The sequence below is a fragment of the Petromyzon marinus genome, unplaced genomic scaffold, assembly GCF_048934315.1.
Source record: "Petromyzon marinus isolate PM22_M1 ecotype Great Lakes invasive population unplaced genomic scaffold, UKy_Petmar_22M1.pri1.0 PM_G_Scaffold_70, whole genome shotgun sequence".
Lineage (NCBI taxonomy): Eukaryota > Metazoa > Chordata > Hyperoartia > Petromyzontiformes > Petromyzontidae > Petromyzon > Petromyzon marinus.
The window spans coordinates 798,637-822,568 of NW_027423025.1; the positions used below are offsets into that span (position 1 = coordinate 798,637).

General features: G+C 56.1%; 1 protein-coding gene across 1 annotated transcript in view; it reads right to left on the reverse strand.

Annotated features, from left to right (window-relative positions):
• Positions 1 to 23,932, reverse strand: part of LOC142920272 (mutS protein homolog 4-like) — a gene marked incomplete at its 5' end in the record, with an annotated part of 29,593 nt that continues 5,661 nt past the window's right edge. Inside the window, 12 exons of the mRNA XM_076062789.1 lie at positions 1 to 1,559; positions 1,653 to 1,741; positions 5,262 to 5,484; positions 5,727 to 5,855; positions 6,434 to 6,552; positions 7,800 to 8,000; positions 8,843 to 8,967; positions 9,879 to 9,982; positions 16,890 to 17,018; positions 17,879 to 18,056; positions 22,121 to 22,185; positions 23,218 to 23,292. Of these exons, the coding sequence (XP_075918904.1) occupies positions 1,368 to 1,559; positions 1,653 to 1,741; positions 5,262 to 5,484; positions 5,727 to 5,855; positions 6,434 to 6,552; positions 7,800 to 8,000; positions 8,843 to 8,967; positions 9,879 to 9,982; positions 16,890 to 17,018; positions 17,879 to 18,056; positions 22,121 to 22,185; positions 23,218 to 23,292 (1,629 nt within the window). The remainder of the gene's footprint in view (positions 1,560 to 1,652; positions 1,742 to 5,261; positions 5,485 to 5,726; positions 5,856 to 6,433; positions 6,553 to 7,799; positions 8,001 to 8,842; positions 8,968 to 9,878; positions 9,983 to 16,889; positions 17,019 to 17,878; positions 18,057 to 22,120; positions 22,186 to 23,217; positions 23,293 to 23,932) is intronic.

The following is a 23,932-nucleotide window of genomic DNA, read 5'->3' on the forward strand; positions in this document are numbered from 1 at the left end:
CCAGTTTGACAGTAAACTTTATGTTTATATATCCAACAACACAGCACGAAATAACATCATCGTCTGGCTAATCAGGACCTCCGTCAGCCTACCCCACACCACACAATGGTACCCACACGCTTACCCCTCCACCGTGGTGGTGGTGGTGCTGGAATTGGTGGTGGTGGTGGCATTGGTGGTGTTGGATCGTGGTGGTGTTGGTGGTGTCGTTCAGTGGGTGTTAGCGGTGGTGGTGTTGGTGGTGGTGTCGTTCAGTGGGTGTTAGCGGTGGTGGTGTTGGTGGTGGTGTCGTTCAGTGGGTGTTAGCGGTAGTGGTGGTGGTGTCGTTCAGTGGGTGTTAGCGGTGGTGGTGTTGGTGGTGGTGTCGTTCAGTGGGTGTTAGCGGTGGTGGTGGTGGTGTCGTTCAGTGGGTGTTAGCGGTGGTGGTGTTGGTGGTGGTGTCGTTCAGTGGGTGTTAGCGGTGGTGGTGTCGTTCAGTGGGTGTTAGCGGTGGTGGTGGTGTTTATGGTGGTGTTGGTGGTGGTGTCGTTCAGTGGGTGTTAGCGGTGGTGGTGGTGTTGGTGGTGTCGTTCAGTGGGTGTTAGCGGTGGTGGTGGTGGTGTCGTTCAGTGGGTGTTACCGGTGGTGGTGGTGTTGGTGGTGGTGTTGGTGGTGGTGTCGTTCAATGGATGTTAGCGGTGGTGGTGGTGTTGGTGGTGTCGTTCAGTGGGTGTTAGCGGTGGTGGTGGTGTTGGTGGTGGTGTTGGTGGTGGTGTCGTTCAGTGGGTGTTAGCGGTGGTGGTGTTGGTGGTGGTGTCGTTCAGTGGGGGTTAGCGGTGGTGGTGGTGTTGGTGGTGGTGTCGTTCAGTGTGTGTTAGCGGTGGTGGTGGTGTTGGTGGTGGTGTCGTTCAGTGGGTGTTAGCGGTGGTGGTGGTGGTGGTGTCGTTCAGTGGGTGTTAGCGGTGGTGGTGGTGTTGGTGGTCGTGTCCTTCAGTGGGTGTTAGCGGTGGTGGTGGTGTCGTTCAGTGGGTGTTAGCGGTGGTGGTGGTGTTGGTGGTGGTGTCGTTCAGTGGGTGTTAGCGGTGGTGGTGGTGGTGTCGTTCAGTGGGTGTTAGCGGTGTTAGCGGTGGTGGTGTTGGTGGTGGTGTCGTTCAGTGTGTGTTAGCGGTGGTAGTGGTGGTGGTGGTGTCGTTCAGTGGGTGTTAGCGGTGTTAGCGGTGGTGGTGTTGGTGGTGGTGTCGTTCAGTGTGTGTTAGCGGTGGTAGTGGTGGTGTCGTTCAGTGAGTGTTAGCGGTGGTGGTGGTGTCGTTCAGTGGGTGTTAGCGGTGGTGTTGGTGGTGGTGTCGTTCAGTGGGTGTTAGCGGTGGTGGTGTTCGTGGTGGTGTTGTTCAGTGGGTGTTAACGGTGGCGTCAGCGATGTGCTCCAGCTCGTCGAGGTACCGCTGTCTCAGCGACCCCAGGTACGTGGCCAGGCTGGCTCCGTCCAGCCGCGAGTGTCGCGCCGCCTGGCCCAGCCGCGTCGCGAGGCGGTGGACGGCCGCTCGGCGCAGCACGGGCGCGGAGTCGGCCTGACGCTCCATCTGGGGGGGGTCGCGGAGGGGTCACGGGGGGGGGTCACGGGCGGGTCGCGGGGGGGTCGCGGCGGGGGTGTCGGCGGGGGTCAGCGTCGTTACCCAGCTCTTGCCGCCGATCCGCGCCAGCAGCCCCGTGGCGTCGCGCAGCAGGGAGGGCGGCAGCGATGACAGCGTGGCCATCTCCAGACCTGGACGCGGGGCACGCGGAGGGGGAGGGGGGGGGGAGGGGGAGGAGGGTGGTGGTGGCCGTGAGACGCCGACCGCGTCGCGGAAGGCGACGGCTTCTTCTTTACGATGTTTGAGGCGCCGGCGGCCTCGGCAGGGCCGTCCCCGCTCTGTGCCGTGATGTGTTTTTCCGGGCCGAGGGGTTTTCCCCCTTCCCCTACCGGGACCTCGCGGAAATGCTCGGCAGATCTGCAAACCTGTTCCCTGGGGGTCGGAGATCGGGTCACCGTTCTTTCCCCCAATGATGGTAATCGGTTGTGGCGCCGCAGGTTACTCTCTTGATGGGGAGTTAAAAAGCGATTTGTGATCGCGGGCCACTGATGCAGACTCTATCTCCTCAGCAACCCGCGACCGCCACCCGTCATTGCGGCGCCTCGCGGCTCTCCGAACCTCCGAGCGAGGGCTGCGGTAAGCCTCCTCATTCTCCGACGTGGGATTCTGTAGCCGATGACAGTGGGCCTGTCGCTTTTTCTCAACCATCCTGAACATCTCCTCTGTCAGCCAGGGTCTCTGGGGAGGTCTGGACCGCGTACCCAAAGCAACCATTGCAGCTATATGAGCCACGGTCCTAAACCTTGCCCGTTGTCCCTCGACATCAGGAGGAGTGGGGGACGATGCCAATCCCAGCCGGCAGAGCATGCCACTAAGGGTTTGAATGGGGTCCTGGGTGTACACCCACCACCGGAGTGGAAGAATTGCAGGTGCATCTTACAGATGACTAGTCGATGGTCAGTGGGCAGATCAGTTCCACGGTAGGTCCTGGTGTCAAGGACATGGGCTCGCATTCGCTGTTCCGTCACTATGTAGTCCAGCAGTGTTCTTGCTTGGACCCGGCATGCATCCATGATGTTGTGTGGATGCGCCGATGCCGGAACAGCGTGTTGGTATTTACAAGCCCATGGGCTGCACAAAAATGTAGCAGCCTCCTGCCGTTGTTATTGAGCTGGTCTGGCCCATGCCTTCCAATCACTCCAGACCAGGTGCCAGCATCATGACCAACTCGGGCATTCACCCAACAAGATGACTCTATCCCGAGGGGCTACTTTAGCTCGCACCTGTGACAGGAGGTCATAGAAGGCATCCGACTCATCGGCCTTGCCTGGATCCCTCCACGGATGTTCGTCTTCGGTGGGGGCATAAGTAACCACGACCACCACTCCTCACCTCCGGTTGATGGGAATGCGAGCCCAAAGTAGCCTGGGGCTTACAGCTTCCCACACCTCACCGCCACGCTCCCACGCCCCCTTCATTCTTTTGTTCAGAATAAGAACCACTCCCTGTTGTTTGGCAGTCTCCTGCCGTGAGAAGAGGACTGTCCATCCCTCATGGTGGTAGGAGCCAGAGCCGGTCCACCGGACCTCCTGAATACCACAGAGATCGAGGCGGCACCGGTCCAGCTCCCGACAGAGGAGTGGCAGCCTCTCCTCCGCAGTGAGCGTTCGAACATTCCACGTGGCCACACGTAGTGGCTTTTCGTTGTTTCTGGAGGAGCCCCGAGGGTAGATATTCAATCTCCTGGCTCCGCCAAGTGGAGTTTGGCCAGGAGACGTCATAGACGCCTGTACCCCCGGGGCCTCCGGCACAAGCTTAATAAAAAAAATTATAATCGTAGTTTGGTGGTAGTTAATTGAAGGTGGAGGGGTTACCAGCCCCTTGCACCCATCCAGAGCCCCCATTTGGCCACTGTGATGGTCACAAACGCCACGAGGGGAATGGTCAATTTACATTGACCCTCCCCCCACGGCACCGCTCACCACAGCGTTGCAGTCCGGCACCAACGAGGTAGGGGGTTGTTTTTGCCGGACACACGTACACACACACACATACACACATGTACACACACACACGTACACACACGTACACAACAACAACCGCCATTCGCCACTAAATGGCGGTGACGTCACCACGACGCTTGTGCCAGGCTATGTGCATCCTGAGGCCACGTGAAGTGTCGAACGCCCGCTGGCAGGAGGACTGAGATGACTGGCTGATGCACCACCTGTGCCCCCTACTGTGCCAACCTGCTGTGCTTTAGCCACCCGGCGCTCCGCTCGTTGTTCTGAGCGTCGCTCCTCCGTCCTCCGTTGTTGTTGGAGGGCGACTGCCTCCAACTGCCCAGTAGCATCCTTCACGAGCCTCCTCCACAGAGGCCGATCTTGACACCGCTGGTACCAGTCATCGGCAAGTCCACTCAGCTCCACGTCCTCCTGTACCACATCACTCCATCTCTTCTCTAGCCCGTGCCGCGCCCGCTTAGCCCCCTCAATCCGGCCAAACAAAAGCTGTTTCGGCATGCGGTGGCTGGGCATGCGGGCTACATGACCCAGCCATCGCAGCCTTGCCTGCCGGAGGAGCTCACCGATGGGACCCTGCCCAGATCTTTCAAGGATTTGTGAGCTCCTCACGCAATCCAGTCTGGTTAAACCCAGGATGGATCGTAGGCAGGCCAGCCTAAATGTTTCTAACCGGCGAAGTTGTTCCATTAGGGGGGTCCACGTTTCGCAAGCGTAGAGAAGGGAGGGAATGACCGTGGCCGAGAAGACCTGAAGCTTAGTGCGGAGCGACAGACCAGGTAGCTTCCACACAGCGTTACGCAACCGATGAAAAGATATTGCCGCTCGACTGATTCGGAGTGAGACCTCTGCTGTTAAACTGGAGCCAGTCATAAGCACACTGCCCAGGTATGGGAAACTCTCCACTCTCTCCACAACTGCCCCATCACCGATTGGGAGTTGTGGGGGTGGAGTGTCCGATGGTACAAAATACCCAGGCAGGTGCTTAGTTTTGGTGGGGCTGATGGTAAGGCCCCACCTCTTAGTGGCACGCTCCAGTCTCAGCAGCAGCGTCTCCAACTCCTCCTCTGACTGAGCAGCTATTACCAAATCATCAGCATACATAACGTGGTTGAGCAATAGGGAGCCATCCCTTGACCGCACCCGGGCATCGATTAGCCTCACATTATATCTGTACCATATGGAGATTCCCCCGGTACAGCTATTGAAGGTTTCACGAACTACGTGGTCAAAATAGATGTTAAATAATGTGGGAGCCAGAGGACATCCCTGTCGCACCCCAAGGTGTACAGGGAATGGCTCTGACTCCCGGCCACGTAGTTTTACCCGGGCCCGCTCACCATCATGAAGGTCCTTAATGATCGTGAGCAGAGGGTCAGGTACTCCAAAAGCACGAAGAACGACCCAGAGCCCAGGCCTACTGATGGTATCATAGGCCTTGACCAGGTCAATAAAGCAGAGATGTAGGTCTTGTTGGAATTCCCTACACCTCTGCTGTAGCAGACGGACAGACACACACATGTACACACACACGTACACACACGTACACACACACGTACACACACACGTACACACACACGTACACACACACACACACGTACACACACACGTACACACACACACGTACACATACACACACGTACACACACATACACACACACACGTACACACACACACACACGCGTAGTACCGTAGTGCGTGTCCGGCGTGTGCCCCTGCACCAGCTTGTACGTGCACGTCACACGTGGCACCGTCCGCGAGTCGTCGGCACCAGCGGCTTTACCGTCACGATGCTGCTGCAGCTGCTGTTGCTGATTGCGCGACTCCACCAGGAAGTGGCTGTTGGAGACGTTGGGGTAGAGGGTGGAGAGGTGACTCAGCTCCAGGTGGTGGGTGGCGAAGATGGTGAACGTCTGGGGGAGGGGGGGGGAGACACACGGGGGTGGTGAGGGTGGTGAGGGTGGTGAGTGTGAGTGGTGAGTGTAGTGAGTGTGAGTGTGAGCGGTCACCACCTTGCGCTGAAGGAGACACTCACAGACCGAGTGTGAGTGGTGAGTGTGGTGAGTGTTTGTGGTGAGTGTGAGTGGTGAGTGTGGTGAGTGTGAGTGGTGAGTGTGAGTGGTGAGTGTGAGTGGTGAGTGTGAGTGGTCACCACCTTGCGCTGCAGGAGACACTCACAGACCGAGTGACAGATCCCCAGGGCCTCGTGGACCCCGGTGCCCCTCCCGAGCTCGTCGATGATCACCAGAGAGCGGTCGGTGGCTGTGCGAACTATGTAGTTCACCTGGGGTCATGGGGGTCACCGGGGGTCACCCACCTACTCACCCACCCACACACCCACCCACTCACCAACTCACTCACTCACCAACTCACTTACCCACTCACCCACACCACCCACCACCACCCACTCAACCCACCACACCCCACCCACCACCCACCCCCACCACCACCCACCAACCACTCCACCCCCACCCCCACTCACCCCACCCACTCCAAACCACTCACCCACCACCCAACCACTCACCCACCACTCACCCGACCACCCACTCACCCACCCAGTCACTCACCCACCCACTCACCCACCCACTCACACATCCACTCACCCACCCACTCACACACCCACTCACCAACCCACTCACCCACCTACCCAACCACTCACCCACCCACTCACCCACCCAACCACTCACCCACCCACTCACTCACCCACTCACACACCCACTCACACACCCAACCAACCACTCACCCACCCACTCACCAACCCATTCACACACTCACCCACCCACTCACACACTCACCCACCAACCCACTCACCAATCCACTCACCCACCCACCCACTCACCCACCCTCTCACTCCACACCCACCTCTCTCATCTCGATGGTGAAGGTGGAGGAGAGTGGCTGGATATCGTCGTCCACACCGATGCGAGTGAAGATCTGATCAGCGATCCTCATGCAGGCAAAGTCGGCTGGCACGAAGCAACCTGAAGCAGTGGTAGCACCCAAACACTTACTCACTTACTTACTCACCTACTCACTCAAACACTCACTCACTTACTTACTCACCTACTCACTCACTCACCCAAACACTCACTCACTTACTTACTCACTCACTCACTCACCCAAACACTCACTCACTTACTTACTCACCTACTCACTCACTCACTCAAACACTCACTTACTTACTCACCTACTCACTCACTCAAACACTCACCTACTCACTTACTCACCTACTCAATCACCCACTCACTCACTTACTCACCCACTCACTCACCTACTCACTCAATCACCCACTCACTCACTCACCTACTCACTCACCTACTCACTCACTCACCTACTCACTCACTCAAACACTCACCTACTCACTCACTCACCTACTCACTCACTCAAACACTCACCTACTCACTTACTCACCTACTCAATCACCCACTCACTCACTTACTCACCCACTCACCTACTCACTCAATCACCCACTCACTCACTCACCCACTCACTCACCCACTCAATCACTCACCCACTTACTCACCCACTCAATCACTCACCCACTCACTCACCCACCCACTCAATCACTCACCCACTCACTCACCCACCCACCCACTCAATCACTCACCCACTCACTCACTCACTCAAACAGTCACTCACCCACCCACCCACTCACTCACTCACTGACTCACCCACTCAATCACTCACCCACTCACTCACCCACCCACCCACTCAATCACTCACCCACTCACTCACTCACTCAAACAGTCACTCACCCACCCACTCACTCACTCACTGACTCACCCACTCAATCACTCACCCACTCACTCACCAACTCACTGACTCACCCACCCAATCACTCACCCACTCACCCACTCACTCACTCACCAACTCACTCATTCACCAACTCACCCACCCACTCACCAACCATCTCACTCACCAACTCACCCACCCATTCACCAACTCACTCACCCACCGACTCACTCACTCACCAACTCACCCACCCACTCACCAACTCACTCACTCACCCACCCACTCAATCACTCACCCACTCACTCACCCACCCACCCACTCAATCACTCACCCACTCACTCACTCAAACAGTCACTCACCCACCCACCCACTCACTCACTCACTGACTCACCCACTCAATCACTCACTCACCCACTCACCAACTCACCCACCCACTCACCCACTCACTCACCCACCCACTCACTCACTCACCAACTCACCCCCCCCACCCACTCACCGATCTGTGCCATCACCTGGCAGAGTGCCACCTGTCTCAGCAGCGTGGACTTGCCGCTGTTGTTGGGCCCCGTGACAACGAGGAAGTTGGAGGCGTCCGACAGGAAGACGTCGTTAGGCACCAGCGGCCAGCCCAGCACCCGCTCCAGGATGGGGTGGCGAGCCCCCTTGAGGGCCAGTGTGTCAGAGAATTCCGGACGGACTGCAGCTCACCACAGACAGCGGGGGGGAGGTCACGGGAGGTCACGGGGGTGAAGGTCATGGGGGTGGAGGTCAAGGGGGGGAGGTCATGGGAGGGAGGTCACAGGGGGGAGGATTCACGGGGGGGGAGGTCACGGGGGGGAGGAGTCAAGGGGGGGAGGTCGCGGGGTAGAGGTCACGGGGCAGAGGTCACGGGGGCGGAGGTCACGGGGGGAGGTCACGGGGGTGAAGGTCACGGGGCGGAGGTCACGGGGGCGGAGGTCACGGGGGGAGGTCACGGGGGGTGAAGGCCACTCACTCATCCACTCACCCACCCACTCAATCACTCACTCCCTTACTCACTCACCCACCCACTCACTCACTCACCCACCCACTCACCCACTCACTCACTCACTCCCTCACTCATCCACTCACCCACTCACTCACTCACCCACCCATCCACCCACTCACCCACTCACTCACCTACCCACTCACCCACTCACTCACTCAATCCCTCACTCACCCACTCACCCACTCACTCACTCACTCATCCACTCACCCACCCACTCACTCACTCTCCCTCACTCACTCACCCACTCACTCACTCACTCCCTCACTCACCCACTTACCCACTCACTCACCCACCCACCCACCCACCCACTCACTCACCCACCCACCCACCCACTCACTCACTCACCCACCCACCCACCCACTCACTCACTCACCCACCCACCCACTCACTCACTCACTCACCCACCCACCTACTCACTCACTCACTCCCTCACTCACCCACTTACCCACTCACCCACCCATCCACTCACCCACTCACTCACCCACTCACTCACCCACCCACCCACCGCGTACCGGACTTGGTGAGCGTGGTGCGGTGAGCGAATGCCAGCAGCATGTCCACCATGGACACTGCGTCAGCAAGCTTGTAGAGACACACTATGTCCTCCCGGATCTCCGCAAACAGCTTGGACAACACCCTGGGCACGGAGACAGAGCGGGGGTCACCCTCCCCCCCCAAAGGGTGTTGTGTAAAGAGTAGTGTACAGTAGTGTATAGTGTAGTGTATAGTGTAGTGCATAGTGTAGTGTAGTAGTGTATAGTAGTGTATAGTGTAGTGTACAGTAGTGTATAGTGTAGTGTATAGTGTAGTGCATTGTGTAGTGTAGAGTAGTGTATAGTAGTGTATAGTGTAGTGTACAGTAGTGTATAGTGTAGTGTATAGTGTAGTGCATAGTGTAGTGTACAGTAGTGTATAGTGTAGTGTATAGTGTAGTGTATAGTGTAGTGTACAGTAGTGTATAGTGTAGTGTATAGTGTAGTGTATAGTGTAGTGTATAGTGTAGTGCATAGTGTAGTGTAGTAGTGTACAGTAGTGTATAGTAGTGTATAGTGTAGTGTATAGTATAGTGTAGTGTATAGTGTAGTGTATAGTGTAGTGTATAGTGTAGTGTATAGTGTAGTGCATAGTGTAGTGCATAGTAATGTATAGTGTAGTGTATAGTGTAGTGTATATTGTAGTGTATAGTGTAGTGTATAGTGTAGTGTATAGTAGTGTAGTGTATAGTGTAGTGTATAGTATAGTGTATAGTAGTGTAGTGTATAGTGTAGTGTATAGTAGTGTAGTGTATATTGTAGTGTATAGTAGTGTAGTGTATAGTGTAGTGTATAGTGCAGTGTATAGTAGTGTAGTGTATAGTGTAGTGTATAGTGTAGTGTATAATGTAGTGTGTAGTGTAGTGTATAGTGTAGTGTATAGTGTAGTGTATAGTAGTGCAGGGCATAGCCAGGGGGTTCCTCTGCAACCCCCACAGGTAGAAGCGGCAGTGAGTCAAGGAACAGATGGAGATTAGTCCACCACACTCTGCCTGGGGTAGGGGTGTTCCCTCACACGTTGGACATGAGGTAGATCTCCTCCACGGCTTCCTGGCTGCGGCAGTTCAGCCTCATGAGGTCCATGGTGGTGTAGCTGAGAAGGTTCCCACGTTTGCTCACCTGGTGAGTGAGGGGTGGTGAGTGATGAGTGAGGGGTGGTGAGTGGTGAGTGAGGGGTGTGGTGAGTGGTGAGTGAGGGGTGGTGAGTGAGTGGTGAGTGAGGGTGGTGAGTGGTGAGTGAGGGGTGGTGAGTGAGTGGTGAGTGAGGTGTGGTGAGTGGTGAGTGAGGGGTGGTGAGTGGTGAGTGAGGGTGGTGAGTGGTGAGTGAGGGGTGGTGAGTGGTGAGTGGTGAGTGAGGGGTGTGGTGTGTGGTGAGTGAGGGTGGTGAGTGGTGAGTGAGGGGTGGTGAGTGAGGGGTGGTGAGTGAGGGGTGGTGAGTGGTGGGGTGAGTGGTGGTGAGTGGTGAGTGAGGGGTGGTGAGTGGTGAGTCAGTGGTGAGTGAGTGGTGAGTGAGGGGTGGTGAGTGGTGAGTGAGGGGTGGTGAGTGAGGGGTGGTGAGTGAAGGGTGGTGAGTGGTGGGGTGAGTGGTGGTGAGTGGTGAGTGAGGGGTGGTGAGTGGTGAGTGAGGGTTGTGAGTGGTGAGTGAGGGTAGTGAGTGGTGAGTGAGGGGTGGTGAGTGAGTGGTGAGGTGAGTGTGAGTGAGGGTGGTGAGTGGTGAGTGAGGTGTGGTGAGGGGAGTGAGGGGTGGTGAGTGGTGAGTGAGGGTGTGAGGGTGGTGAGTGGTGAGTGAGGTGTGGTGAGGGGTGAGTGAGGGGTGGTGAGTGGTGAGTGAGTGGTGTGGTGAGTGGTGGTGAGGGGTGGTGGTGAGTGGTGAGTGAGGGGTGAGTGAGGGTGTGGGGTGAGTGAGGGGTGGTGAGTGGTGAGTGAGGGGTGGTGAGTGGTGAGTGAGGGGTGAGTGAGGGGTGAGTGAGTGGTGAGTGAGGGTGGTGAGTGGTGAGTGAGAGTGGTGAGTGGGTGGTGAGTGGTGGTGAGTGGTGAGTGAGGATGGTGAGTGGTGGAGTGAGTGGTGGGGAGTGGTGAGTGAGGGTGGTGAGTGGTGAGTGAGGGTGGTGAGTGGTGAGTGAGATGGTGAGTGATGGGGTGAGTTGTGGTGAGTGGTGAGTGAGGGTGGTAAGTGGTGAGTGAGGGGTGAGTGAGGGGTGGTGAGTGGTGGAGTGAGTGGTGGTGAGTGAGTGGTTGTGAGTGGTGAGTGAGGGGTGGTGAGTGGTGAGTGAGGGGTGGTGAGTGAGTGGTGAGTGGTGAGTGAGTGGTGGTGAGTGGTGGTGAGTGGTGGTGGTGGTGGTGAGTGGTGGTGGTGGTGGAGTGAGGGGTGGTGAGTGGTGAGTGAGGTGTGGTGAGTGGTGAGTGAGGGGTGGTGAGTGGTGGTGTGTGGGGTGAGTGGTGACTGAGTGGTGAGTGGTGGTGAGTGAGTGGTGGTGAGTGGTGAGTGAGGGGTGGTGAGTGGTGAGTGAGTGGTGGTGAGTGAGGGTGGTGAGTGAGGGGTGGTGAGTGGTGAGTGAGTGGTGGTGTGGTGAGTGAGTGGTGAGTGGTGGTGAGTGAGTGGTGGGTGAGTGGTGAGTGAGGGGTGGTGAGTGGTGAGTGAGTGGTGGTGAGTGGTGAGTGAGGATGGTGAGTGAGGGGTGGTGAGTGGTGAGTGAGGGGTGGTGAGTGAGGGGTGAGTGAGAGGGTGGTGAGTGGTGAGTGAGGGGTGGTGAGTGGTGAGTGAGGGGTGGTGAGTGAGGGGTGGTGAGTGGTGAGTGAGGGGTGGTGAGTGGTGAGTGGTGAGTGAGGGGTGGTGAGTGGTGGGGTGAGTGGTGGTGAGTGGTGAGTGAGGGGTGGTGAGTGGTGAGTGGTGAGTGAGGGGTGGTGAGTGGTGAGTGAGGGTGGTGAGTGGTGAGTGAGGGTGGTGAGTGGTGAGTGAGGGGTGGTGAGTGAGTGGTGAGTGAGGGGTGAGTGAGGGTGGTGAGTGGTGAGTGAGGTGTGGTGAGTGGTGAGTGAGGGGTGGTGAGTGAGTGGTGAGTGAGGGGTGGTGAGTGGTGAGTGAGTGGTGGTGAGTGGTGAGTGAGGGGTGGTGGTGAGTGGTGAGTGAGGGTGGTGAGTGGTGAGTGAGGGGTGTGGTGAGTGGTGAGTGAGGGGTGGTGAGTGGTGAGTGAGGGGTGAGTGAGGGGTGAGTGAGTGGTGAGTGAGGGTGGTGAGTGGTGAGTGAGGAGTGGTGAGTGGTGAGTGAGTGGTGGTGAGTGGTGAGTGAGGATGGTGAGTGGTGAGTGAGTGGTGGGGAGTGGTGAGTGAGGGTGGTGAGTGGTGAGTGAGGGTGGTGAGTGGTGAGTGAGAGTGGTGAGTGATGGGGTGAGTGGTGGTGAGTGGGAGTGAGGGGTGGTGAGTGAGGGGTGGTGAAGGGGTGGTGGTGGTGAGTGAGTGGTGGTGAGTGAGTGGTGGTGGTGGTGGTGAGGGGTGGTGAGTGGTGAGTGAGTGGTGGTGAGTGAGGGGTGGTGAGTGGTGAGTGAGGGGTGGTGAGTGGTGAGTGAGGGGTGGTGAGTGGTGAGTGAGGGGTGGTGAGTGGTGGTGAGTGAGGGGTGGTGAGTGGTGAGTGAGGGGTGAGTGAGGGGTGAGTGGTGGTGAGTGAGGGTGGTGAGTGGTGAGTGAGGGGTGGTGAGTGGTGAGTGAGGGGTGAGTGAGGGGTGAGTGAGTGAGTGAGGGTGGTGAGTGGTGAGTGAGAGTGGTGAGTGGTGAGTGAGTGGTGGTGAGTGGTGAGAGAGGATGGTGAGTGGTGAGTGAGTGGTGGGGAGTGGTGAGTGAGGGTGGTGAGTGGTGAGTGAGGGTGGTGAGTGGTGAGTGAGAGTGGTGAGTGATGGGGTGAGTTGTGGTGAGTGGTGAGTGAGGGGTGGTAAGTGGTGAGTGAGGGGTGAGTGAGGGGTGGTGAGTGGTGAGTGAGTGGTGGTGAGTGAGTGGTGGTGAGTGGTGAGTGAGGGGTGGTGAGTGGTGAGTGAGGGGTGGTGAGTGAGTGGTGAGTGGTGGTAAGTGAGTGGTGGTGAGTGGTGAGTGAGTGGTGGTGAGTGGTGAGTGAGTGGTGAGTGGTGGTGAGTGAGGGGTGGTGAGTGGTGAGTGAGGTGTGGTGAGTGGTGAGTGAGGGGTGGTGAGTGGTGAGTGAGTGGTGGTGAGTGGTGAGTGAGTGGTGAGTGGTGGTGAGTGAGTGGTGGTGAGTGGTGAGTGAGGGGTGGTGAGTGGTGAGTGAGTGGTGGTGAGTGAGGGTGGTGAGTGAGGGGTGGTGAGTGGTGAGTGAGTGGTGGTTGAGTGGTGAGTGAGTGGTGAGTGGTGGTGAGTGAGTGGTGGTGAGTGGTGAGTGAGGGGTGGTGAGTGGTGAGTGAGTGGTGGTGAGTGGTGAGTGAGGATGGTGAGTGAGGGGTGGTGAGTGGTGAGTGAGGGGTGGTGAGTGAGGGGTGAGTGAGGGGTGGTGAGTGGTGAGTGAGGGGTGGTGAGTGGTGAGTGAGGGGTGGTGAGTGGTGAGTGAGGGGTGGTGAGTGGTGAGTGGTGAGTGAGGGGTGGTGAGTGGTGGGGTGAGTGGTGGTGAGTGGTGAGTGAGGTGGTGAGTGAGGGGTGGTGAGTGGTGAGTGAGGGGTGGTGGGTGAGGGGTGAGTGAGGGGTGGTGAGTGGTGAGTGAGGGGTGGTGAGTGGTGAGTGAGGGGTGGTGAGTGGTGAGTGGTGAGTGAGGGGTGGTGAGTGGTGGGGTGAGTGGTGGTGAGTGGTGAGTGAGGATGGTGAGTGAGGGGTGGTGAGTGGTGAGTGAGGAGGGGTGGTGAGTGAGGGGTTGTGAGGGGTGGTGAGTGGTGAGTGAGGGGTGGTGAGTGGTGAGTGAGGGGTGGTGAGTGGTGAGTGAGGGGTGGTGAGTGGTGAGTGGTGAGTGAGGGGTGGTGAGTGGTGGGGTGAGTGGTGGTGAGTGGTTGAGTGAGGGGTGGTGAGTGGTGAGTGAGGGTGGTGAGTGGTGAGTGAGGGGTGGTGAGTGAGTGGTGAGTGAGGGGTGAGTGAGGGTGGTGAGTGGTGAGTGAGGTGTGGTGAGTGGTGAGTGAGGGGTGGTGAGTGAGTGGTGAGTGAGGGGTGGTGAGTGGTGAGTGAGTGGTGGTGAGTGGTGAGTGAGGGGTGGTGAGTGGTGAGTGGGGTGGTCAGTGGTGAGTGAGGGGTGTGGTGAGTGGTGAGTGAGGGGTGGTGAGTGGTGAGTGAGGGGTGAGTGAGGGGTGAGTGAGTGGTGAGTGAGGGTGGTGAGTGGTGAGTGAGAGTGGTGAGTGGTGAGTGAGTGGTGGTGAGTGGTGAGTGAGGATGGTGAGTGGTGAGTGAGTGGTGGGGAGTGGTGAGTGAGGGTGTGAGTGGTGAGTGAGGGTGTGGTGAGTGGTGAGTGAGAGTGGTGAGTGATGGGGTGAGTGGTGGTGAGTGGTGAGTGAGGGTGGTGAGTGGTGAGTGAGGGGTGAGTGAGGGGTGGTGAGTGGTGAGTGAGTGGTGGTGAGTGAGTGGTGGTGAGTGGTGAGTGAGGGGTGGTGAGTGGTGAGTGAGGGGTGGTGAGTGGTGAGTGAGGGGTGGTGAGTGGTGAGTGAGGGGTGGTGAGTGGTGAGTGGTGAGTGAGGGGTGGTGAGTGGTGGGGTGAGTGGTGGTGAGTGGTGAGTGAGGATGGTGAGTGAGGGGTGGTGAGTGGTGAGTGAGGGGTGGTGAGTGAGGGGTGAGTGAGGGGTGGTGAGTGGTGAGTGAGGGGTGGTGAGTGGTGAGTGAGGGGTGGTGAGTGGTGAGTGAGGGGTGGTGAGTGGTGAGTGGTGAGTGAGGGGTGGTGAGTGGTGGGGTGAGTGGTGGTGAGTGGTGAGTGAGGATGGTGAGTGAGGGGTGGTGAGTGGTGAGTGAGGGGTGGTGAGTGAGGGGTGAGTGAGGGGTGGTGAGTGGTGAGTGAGGGGTGGTGAGTGGTGAGTGAGGGGTGGTGAGTGGTGAGTGAGGGGTGGTGAGTGGTGAGTGGTGAGTGAGGGGTGGTGAGTGGTGGGGTGTGGGTGAGTGGTGGTGGGGTGGTGAGTGGTGAGTGGTGAGAGGGTGGTGAGTGGTGGTGAGTGGTGAGTGAGGGTGGTGAGTGGTGAGTGAGGGTGGTGAGTGGTGAGTGAGGGGTGGTGAGTGAGTGGTGAGTGAGGGGTGAGTGAGGGTGGTGAGTGGTGAGTGAGGTGTGGTGAGTGGTGAGTGAGGGGTGGTGAGTGAGTGGTGAGTGAGGGGTGGTGAGTGGTGAGTGAGTGGTGGTGAGTGGTGAGTGAGGGGTGGTGAGTGGTGAGTGAGGGTGGTCAGTGGTGAGTGAGGGGTGTGGTGAGTGGTGAGTGAGGGAGTGTGAGTGGTGAGTGAGGGGTGAGTGAGGGGTGAGTGAGTGGTGAGTGAGGGTGGTGAGTGGTGAGTGAGAGTGGTGAGTGGTGAGTGAGTGGTGGTGAGTGAGGAGTGAGGATGGTGAGTGGTGAGTGAGTGGTGGGGGGTGGTGAGTGAGGGTGGTGAGTGGTGAGTGAGGGTGGTGAGTGGTGAGTGAAGTGGTGAGTGATGGGTGAGTGGTGGTGAGTGGTGAGTGAGGGGTGGTGAGTGGTGAGTGAGGGGTGAGTGAGGGGTGGTGAGTGGTGAGTGAGTGGTGGTGAGTGAGTGGTGGTGAGTGGTGAGTGAGGGGTGGTGAGTGGTGAGTGAGTGGTGGTGAGTGAGGGGTGGTGAGTGGTGAGTGAGGGGTGGTGAGTGGTGAGTGAGTGGTGGTGAGTGGTGAAGTGAGGGGTGGTGAGTGGTGAGTGAGGGTGGTGAGTGGTGAGTGAGGGTGGTGAGTGGTGAGTGAGGGTGGTGAGTGGTGGTGAGTGAGGGGTGGTGAGTGGTGAGTGAGGGGTGGTGAGTGGTGAGTGAGGGGTGGTGAGTGGTGAGTGAGGGTGGTGAGTGGTGAGTGAGGGGTGGTGAGGGGTGAGTGAGGGGTGGTGAGTGAGGGGTGTGGTGAGTGGTGGGGTGAGGGGTGAGACTCACACATAGACACATAGACACACATAGACACATAGACTCACACATAGACTCACACACAGACACATAGACTCACACATAGACTCATAGACTCACACGTAGACACACACATAGACACATAGACTCACACATAGACACATAGAATCACACATAGACACAGACTCACAAGTAGACACATAGACTCACACATAGTTCACACATAGACACATAGACTCACACAAAGACACATAGACTCACAGATAGACACAGACTCACACATAGTCTCACACCTAGACACATAAACTCACACATAGACTCTGGGTCTATGAGTGGTGAGTCTGTGAGTGGTGAGTCTATGAGTGGTGAGTCTGTGAGTGGTGAGTCTGAGTCTCTGTGTGATGAGTCTATGCGTCTCTGCGTGGTGAGTCTATGGGTCTCTGTGTGGTGAGTCTATGGGTCTCTGTGTGGTGAGTCTGTGGGTCTCTATGTGATGAGTCTATGGGTCTCTGTGTGGTGAGTCTATGGGTCTCTGTGTGATGAGTCTATGGGTCTCTGTGTGATGAGTCTATGGGTCTCTATGTGATGAGTCTATGGGTCTCTGTGTGAGTCTATGAGTCTCTGTGTGGTGAGTCTGTGGGTCTCTGTGTGGTGAGTCTGTGGGTCTCTGTGCGATGAGTCTATGGGTCTCTGTGCGATGAGTCTATGAGTCTGTGTGGTGAGTCTGTGAGTCTCTGTGTGATGAGTCTGTGAGTCTCTGTGCGATGAGTCTATGAGTCTGTGTGGTGAGTCTATGGGTCTCTGTGTGGTGAGTCTGTGGGTCTCTGTGCGATGAGTCTATGGGTCTCTGTGCGATGAGTCTATGAGTCTCTATGTGATGAGTCTATGAGTCTCTGTGTGGTGAGTCTGTGGGTCTCTGTGCGATGAGTCTATGGGTCTCTGTGCGATGAGTCTATGAGTCTGTGTGGTGAGTCTGTGAGTCTCTGTGTGAAGAGTCTGTGAGTCTCTGTGCGTTGACCTTGATGAAGACCTCTGGCAGACGCTGTTCGGGCTGCAGGGAGTGAGCGGACGTCTGGATGTAAAAGCCACGCAGGGCGCTGTAGCTCATGGACATGGGCAGGTTGTGAATCTCGGAGAGCTGTTTGATGATCTCTGGGAGAGAGAGAAAATGGGCAGGTTGTGAATCACGGAGAGCTGTTTGATGATCTCTGGGAGAGAGAGAATGGGCAGGTTGTGAATCTCGGAGAGCTGTTTGATGATCTCTGGGAGAGAGAGAAAATGGGCAGGTTGTGAATCACGGAGAGCTGTTTGATGATCTCTGGGAGAGAGAGAATGGGCAGGTTCTGAATCTCGGAGAGCTGTGTAATGGTCTCTGGGAGAGAGAGAATGGGCAGGTTGTGAATCACGGAGAGCTGTTTGATGATCTCTGAGAGAGAGAGAGAGAATTGGCAGGTTGTGAATCTCAGAGAGCTGTTTGATGATCTCTGGGAGAGAGAGAATGGGCAGGTTGTGAATCACGGAGAGCTGTTTGATGATCTCTGGGAGAGAGAGATGGGCAGGTTGTGAATCTCAGAGAGCTGTTTGATGATCTCTGGGAGAGAGAGAATGGGCAGGTTGTGAATCACGGAGAGCTGTTTGATGATCTCTGGGAGAGAGAGAATGGGCAGGTTCTGAATCTCGGAGAGCTGTGTGATGGTCTCTGGGAGAGAGAATGGGCAGGTTGTGAATCACGGAGAGCTGTTTGATGATCTCTGAGAGAGAGAATGGGCAGGGGAGAGAGGGGGAAGAGTGGGGGAGAAAGGAGGAGAGGGGGGGGGGGGAGATGATGGTGGAACCCACGACCTCCTGCGTACCAGGCGAGGTACTTGACATCTCGCAGCCACCGTGATGATGACGATGATGAGAGAGACACGCAAACTCCAAACGTACAGCAGCAGGCGGTAGAGAGAGAGAGGAAGAGAGAGATACAAAGACGGCCAGGGAGGGCTACGGGTGGGTGAGCCGTGCCGTGCCTTCGATGTCTCCGACAGCCTCGGAGAGGATGCGCCGAGCGAGGTCCAGGAAGCCGTTGAGGCCGGGGCGCACGACGTGGCAGCGCCGTGTCCTGGCCGAGAGGAGGTTGCCCTTGCGGAAGGGCAAATCGTCGGTCAGCACCGTGCGCAGCTTGCCCAGGATCGCAGGGAACCTGGCACGGGGACAGCGGGGGAGGAGACGCGGTGGGGGTTGTGGTGTCGCCGCCGCCATCGACGCCGCCACGGTCGCCGACAACAACAACGACGACGACAACCGCCGTTCGCCACTAAGTGGCGATGACGTCACCACGACGCTTGTGCCAGGCCATGTGCACTTCAACGCGACGTGAAGTGTTGAACGCACGCTGGCACGAAGGTCACGGGGCAGACCCAGGTGCCAGGGGGGGACTGACTGAGATGAGTGGCTGATGCACCACCTGTGCCCCCTACTGTGCCAACCCGCTGTGCTTTAGCCACCCGGCGCTCCGCTCGTTGTTGTGAGCGTCGCTCCTCCGCCCTCCGTTGTTGTTGGAGGGCGACTACCTCCAACTGCCCAGTAGCATCCTTCACGAGCCTCCTCCACTGAGGCCGATCTCGACACCGCTGGTACCAGTCATCGGCAAGTCCACTCAGCTCCACGTCCTCCTGTACCACGTCACTCCATCTTCTCTAGCCCCCTCGATCCGGCTGAACAAAAGCTGTTTCGGCATATGATGGCTGGGCATGCGGGCTACATGGCCCAGCCAACACAGTGTTGCCTGCCGGAGGAGCTCACTGATGGGACCTTGCCCAGATCTTTCAAGGATTTGTGAGCTCCTCACACAATCCAGCCAGGTTAAACCCAGGATGGATCGTAGACAGGCCAGCCTAAATGTTTCTAACCAGCAAAGATGTTCCCTTAGGGGGGTCCACGTTTCACAGGCATAGAGAAGGGAGGGAATGACTGTGGTCGAGAAGACCTGAAGCTTAGTGCGGAGCGACAGACCAGGTAGCTTCCACACAGCATTACGCAACCGATGAAAAGATAATGCCGCTTGACCGATTCCGAGTGCTGTTAAACCGGAGCCGGTCATGAGCACACTGCCCAGGTATGGGAAACTCTCCACTCTCCCCACAACTATCCCATCACCAATTGGAAGTTGTGGGGGTGGAGTGTCCGATGGCACAAAATACCCAGGCAAGTGCTTAGTTTCAGTGGGTAAGGCTCCACCTCTTAGTGGCAAGCTCCAGGTTCAGCAGCAGTGCCTCCAACTCCTCCTCTGAGTGAGCAGCAATTCCCAGATCATCGGCATACATTACATGGTTGAACAATCGGGAGCCATCCCTTGACCGCACCCGGGCATCGATCAGCCTCCCATTCTATCTGTACCAGATGGGAATTCCTCCGCAACAGCTACTGAAGACTTCACGAACTACGTGGTCAAAATAGATCTTTAATAATGTGGGAGCCAGAGGACATCCCTGCCGCACCCCAAGGTGTACAGGGAATGGCTCCGACTCCCGGCCACGTAGATTTGCCTGGGCCCGCTCACTATCATGAAGGTCCTTAATGATCATGAGCAGAGGGTCAGGGACTTCGAAAGCACGAAGAACAACCCAGAGCCCAGGCCTACTGATGGTGTCATAGGCCTTGACCAGGTCAATAAAGCAGAGATGTAGGTCTTATTGGAATTCCCTATACCTATACTGTAGCAGACAGACAGAAAATATGACATGTGCAGGAACGCCTTTTCCTGAAACCGCATTGGGGTTCCGCATGCCTCTCCTAAGCGTGCCTTGCACGGTGATGTTGAATAATCCTTGCCAGGACCTTTCCCGGCACACTGAGGAGTGAGATACCCCTGTAGTTGTTACAGTCTGTGCGGTCCCCCTTCTTAAAGAGGGGGACCACCAGGGCATTCTTCCAATCCTGCGGAACCCATCCAGTGGTCCAGACTGTTGTTATGATGTCATGTAGGGCAGTTTGTGCACAAACGCCACCCTTCCTCAGCATTTTGCTTGGGAGATTGTCTCTACCCGGTGCCTTTCCTGGTCTCAGACTCTGGATTGCCTTCAGTACTTCCTCAACAGATGGCACCTCAGCCAGCCACTCACAGGGGGTGACTTCTTCCAATATTTGAGGCACCGCAGCCTCAGTAGTGTCATCCCCACTTTGGCCCACGATGTTTTCCAGGTTGAGGGATTTTTCCTCCCCCAGGACCTCACAGAAATGCTCAGCAAATATGCAAACCTGTTCCTCGGGGTCGGAGATTTGGTCACTGTTCTTTCCCCTAATGATGGTAATAGGTGTGGCGCTGCAGGTTATATTTTTTTATGGCGTTAAAGAGCGATTTGTGATCGCGGGCCATTGAGGCAGACTCCATCTCCTCAGCAACCCGCGACCACCACCCATCCTTGCAGCACCTCACGGCTCTCCATACCTCCGAGCAAAGGTTACGGTAAGCCTCCTCATTCTCCGACGCGGGATGCTGTAGGCTATGAGAGTGGGCCTGTCGCTTTTTCTCAGCCAGCCTGAGCACCTCCACTGTCAGCCAAGGTCTCTGGGGAGGTCTGGACCGTGTACCCAAAGCAGCCATTGCAGTTGCATGAGCCACAGTCCTAAATCTCTCCCATTGTCCCTCGACATCAGGAGGAGTGGGGGACGATGCCAACCCCAGCCACACTGAGACCAGGCCACTATGGGTTTAAATGGGGTCCTGGGTGTACACCCACCACCGGAGTGGAAGAATGGCAGGCGCATCTTACAGATGACTAGTCGATGGTCAGTGGGCAGATCAGTACCACGGTAGGTCCTGGTGTCAAGGACATGGGCCCGCATTCGCTGTTCCATCACTATGACATCCAGTAGATGGCCTTGCTTAGACCCGGCATGCATCCATGATGTTGTGTGGATGCGCCAATGCCGGAACAGCGTGTTGGTAATTATAAGCCCATGGGCTGCACAAAAATCTAGCAACCTCCTGTCGTTGTTATTGAGCTGATCTGGCTCATGCCTTCCAATCACTCCAGACCAGGTGTCAGCATCATGACCAACTCGGGCATTGAAGTCACCCAACAAGATGACTCTATCCCGAGGGTCCACTTTAGCTAGCACCTGTGACAGGAGGTTATAGGAGGCATCTGACTTATCAGCCTTGCCTGCATCCTTCCACGGATGTTCATCTTCGGTGGGGGCATAACTAACCATGACCACCACTCCTCACCTCCGGTTGATGGGAAGGCTAGCCCAAAAAGTAGCCTGGGGCTTACAGCTTCCCACACCTCACCACCACGCTCCCACGCCCCCTTCATTATTTTGTTTAGAAGAAGAGCCACTCCCTGTTGTTTGGTAGTCTCCTCCCCTGAGTAGAAGACTGTCCACCCCTCACGGTGGCAGGAGCCAGAGCCGGTCCACCGGACCTCCTGATTACCACAGAGATCCAGGCGGTACCGGTCCAGCTCCCGACAGAGAAGTGGCAACCTCTCCTCCGCAGTGAGCATTCGAACATTCTACGAGGCCATCCGTAGTGGCTTTTCGTTGTTAAAGGAGGAGCCCCGAGGGGAAGGATTCAATCTCCTGGCTCCGCCAAATGGGGTTTGGCCAGGAGACGTCATGAATGCCTATCCCCCCGGGGCCTCCGGCACAAGCTTATTAATTACATTTTTCATTCATGGTTTGGTGATAATTAATTGAACGTGGATGGGTTACCAGCCCCTCGCACCCATCCAGAGCCCCCAATTGGCTGCTGTGGTGGCTACAAACGTCATGAAGTGAAAAGCCAAAAATCTAAATAGGCCCTCCCCCCATGGCACTGCCCACCACAGCGTTGCCATCCGGCACCAACGAGGAGGTAGGGGGTTGTTTTTGCCACCGTCACAACCCTCACCATCACCACCATCACCCTCACCACCGTCACCACCATCACCACCATCACCACCACCACCCACACCACCACCCCCACTACCACCACCACCACCACCACTACCACCGTCACCACCATCACCCCCACCACCACCCACACCTCCACCACCACCACCACCACCGTCACCACCCCCACCATCCCCACCACCTCCTCCACCACCCCCACCCACACCACCACCACCACCACCACCTCCTCCACCACCATCACCCCCACCACCACCACCCCCACCATCACCCACACCCCCACCACCACCACCTCCTCCACCACCATCACCCCCACCACCGTCACCACAGTCACCACCTCCACCACCACCACCAGCCTGGTCTCCTCGTCACCTGCAGTCCAACAGGGAGCTCTGGTAGGCTGTCAGCAGTGGAGTCTTGCAGGGGCTGAGCGCTCGCTGGGAACACAGCAGGGGAGAGATAGGTGAGGGTGACACCTGCACCTGTCACTCACCACTCACCACCTCACCACTCAACTCACCTCACCCTTCACTCAACACTCACCCACCCCTCACCTCACCACTCACCTGCCACTCACCCTACCTGTGGGTGTTGTGGAGGCACCCCCAGTGGCAGCTGTCTCTGTGTGTGAGTCTGCTGTTGACTAGGGGCACCCCCACTGGCAGCTGTCTCTGTGTGTGAGTCTGCTGTGGTCTAGGGGCACCCCCAGTGGCAGCTGTCTCTGTGTGTGAGTCTGCTGTTGCCTAGGGGCACCCCCAGTGGCAGCTGTCTCTGTGTGTGAGTCTGCTGTGGTCTAGGGGCACCCCCAGGGGCAGCTGTCTCTGTGTGTGAGTCTGCTGTTGCCTAGGGGCACCCCCAGTGGCAGCTGTCTCTGTGTGTGAGTCTGCTGTTGCCTAGGGGCACCCCCAGTGGCAGCTGTCTCTGTGTGTGAGTCTGCTGTAGCCTAGGGGCACCCCCAGTGGCAGCTGTCTCTGTGTGTGAGTCTGCTGTAGCCTAGGGGTACCCCCAGTGGCAGTTGTCTCTGTGTGTGAGTCTGCTGTGGCCTAGGGGCACCCCCAGTGGCAGCTTAATGATAATGATAGTGATCAATAATAATTAGTGATGATAGTGATCAATAATAATTAGTGATGACAGTGATTAATAATAATTAGTGATGATAGTGATTAACGATGATTAGTGATGATGGTGATTAACAATAATTAGTGGTGATAGTGATCAATAATAATTAGTGATGACAGTGATTAACAATAATTAGTGATGATAGTGATTAACAATAATTAGTGATGATAGTGATTAATAATAATTAGTGATGATAGTGATTAACGATAATTAGTGATGACAGTGATTAATGATCATTAGTGATCATAGCAATGAACAATAATTAGTGATGACAGTGATTAATGATAATTAGTGATGGTAGTGATTAACAATAATTAGTGATGACAGTGATCTTGGGCAGGCGATGTAACCTGCAGTGGAGACACCAACTCCAGGACATGCTTGAGGTGGATGGCGTAGTTGATCTTAGACTCAGCAGTTCTCAACTGGGGAACAGGGTGGATGGATAGACAGATACATAGATAGATACATTTTGATTTAAAGCTTTCGTGACTGCAGGGATTCATATTCTTGGTTCTTTCGGTAAAGTCACCACGTAGAAGGGAAACTATAAAATAATAAAAATATAAAACAATAAAATTATCAAGAAGTTTCGACTGCAACACAAGTAATCATCATCAAGGTGTGAAAACCACAGCAAGAAAATTGTATTGTTTTATATTTATATTATTTCCCTTCTACGTGACTTTACCGAATATAGATAGATACATGTAGAGATAAATATAGACAAATAAATAGATCACTAAATAGCCTCTCTCTCTACATCACGGGTGGGGAACCTTTTTTCTACCAAGGGCCATTTGGATATTTACAACATCATTCGCGGGCCATACAAAATTGATCAACTTAAAAATTAGCCCGTTATATCCGGTCAAACGTTTAATTAACTCGCCCCTAATGTGATGGGATGGAACTGCTTCTCTTTGGCGAAGCGTTTGGTGATGTTAGCCGGTATTGACGATGTTGTTGCTACTCGCAACTGCTCTTCCAGGTTTGCTCTACCTAGATTTATTGAATTTCGAGTCCTGCCTGCGGTTGCCTTGGCAGGGCCAGAGACCAGACGTT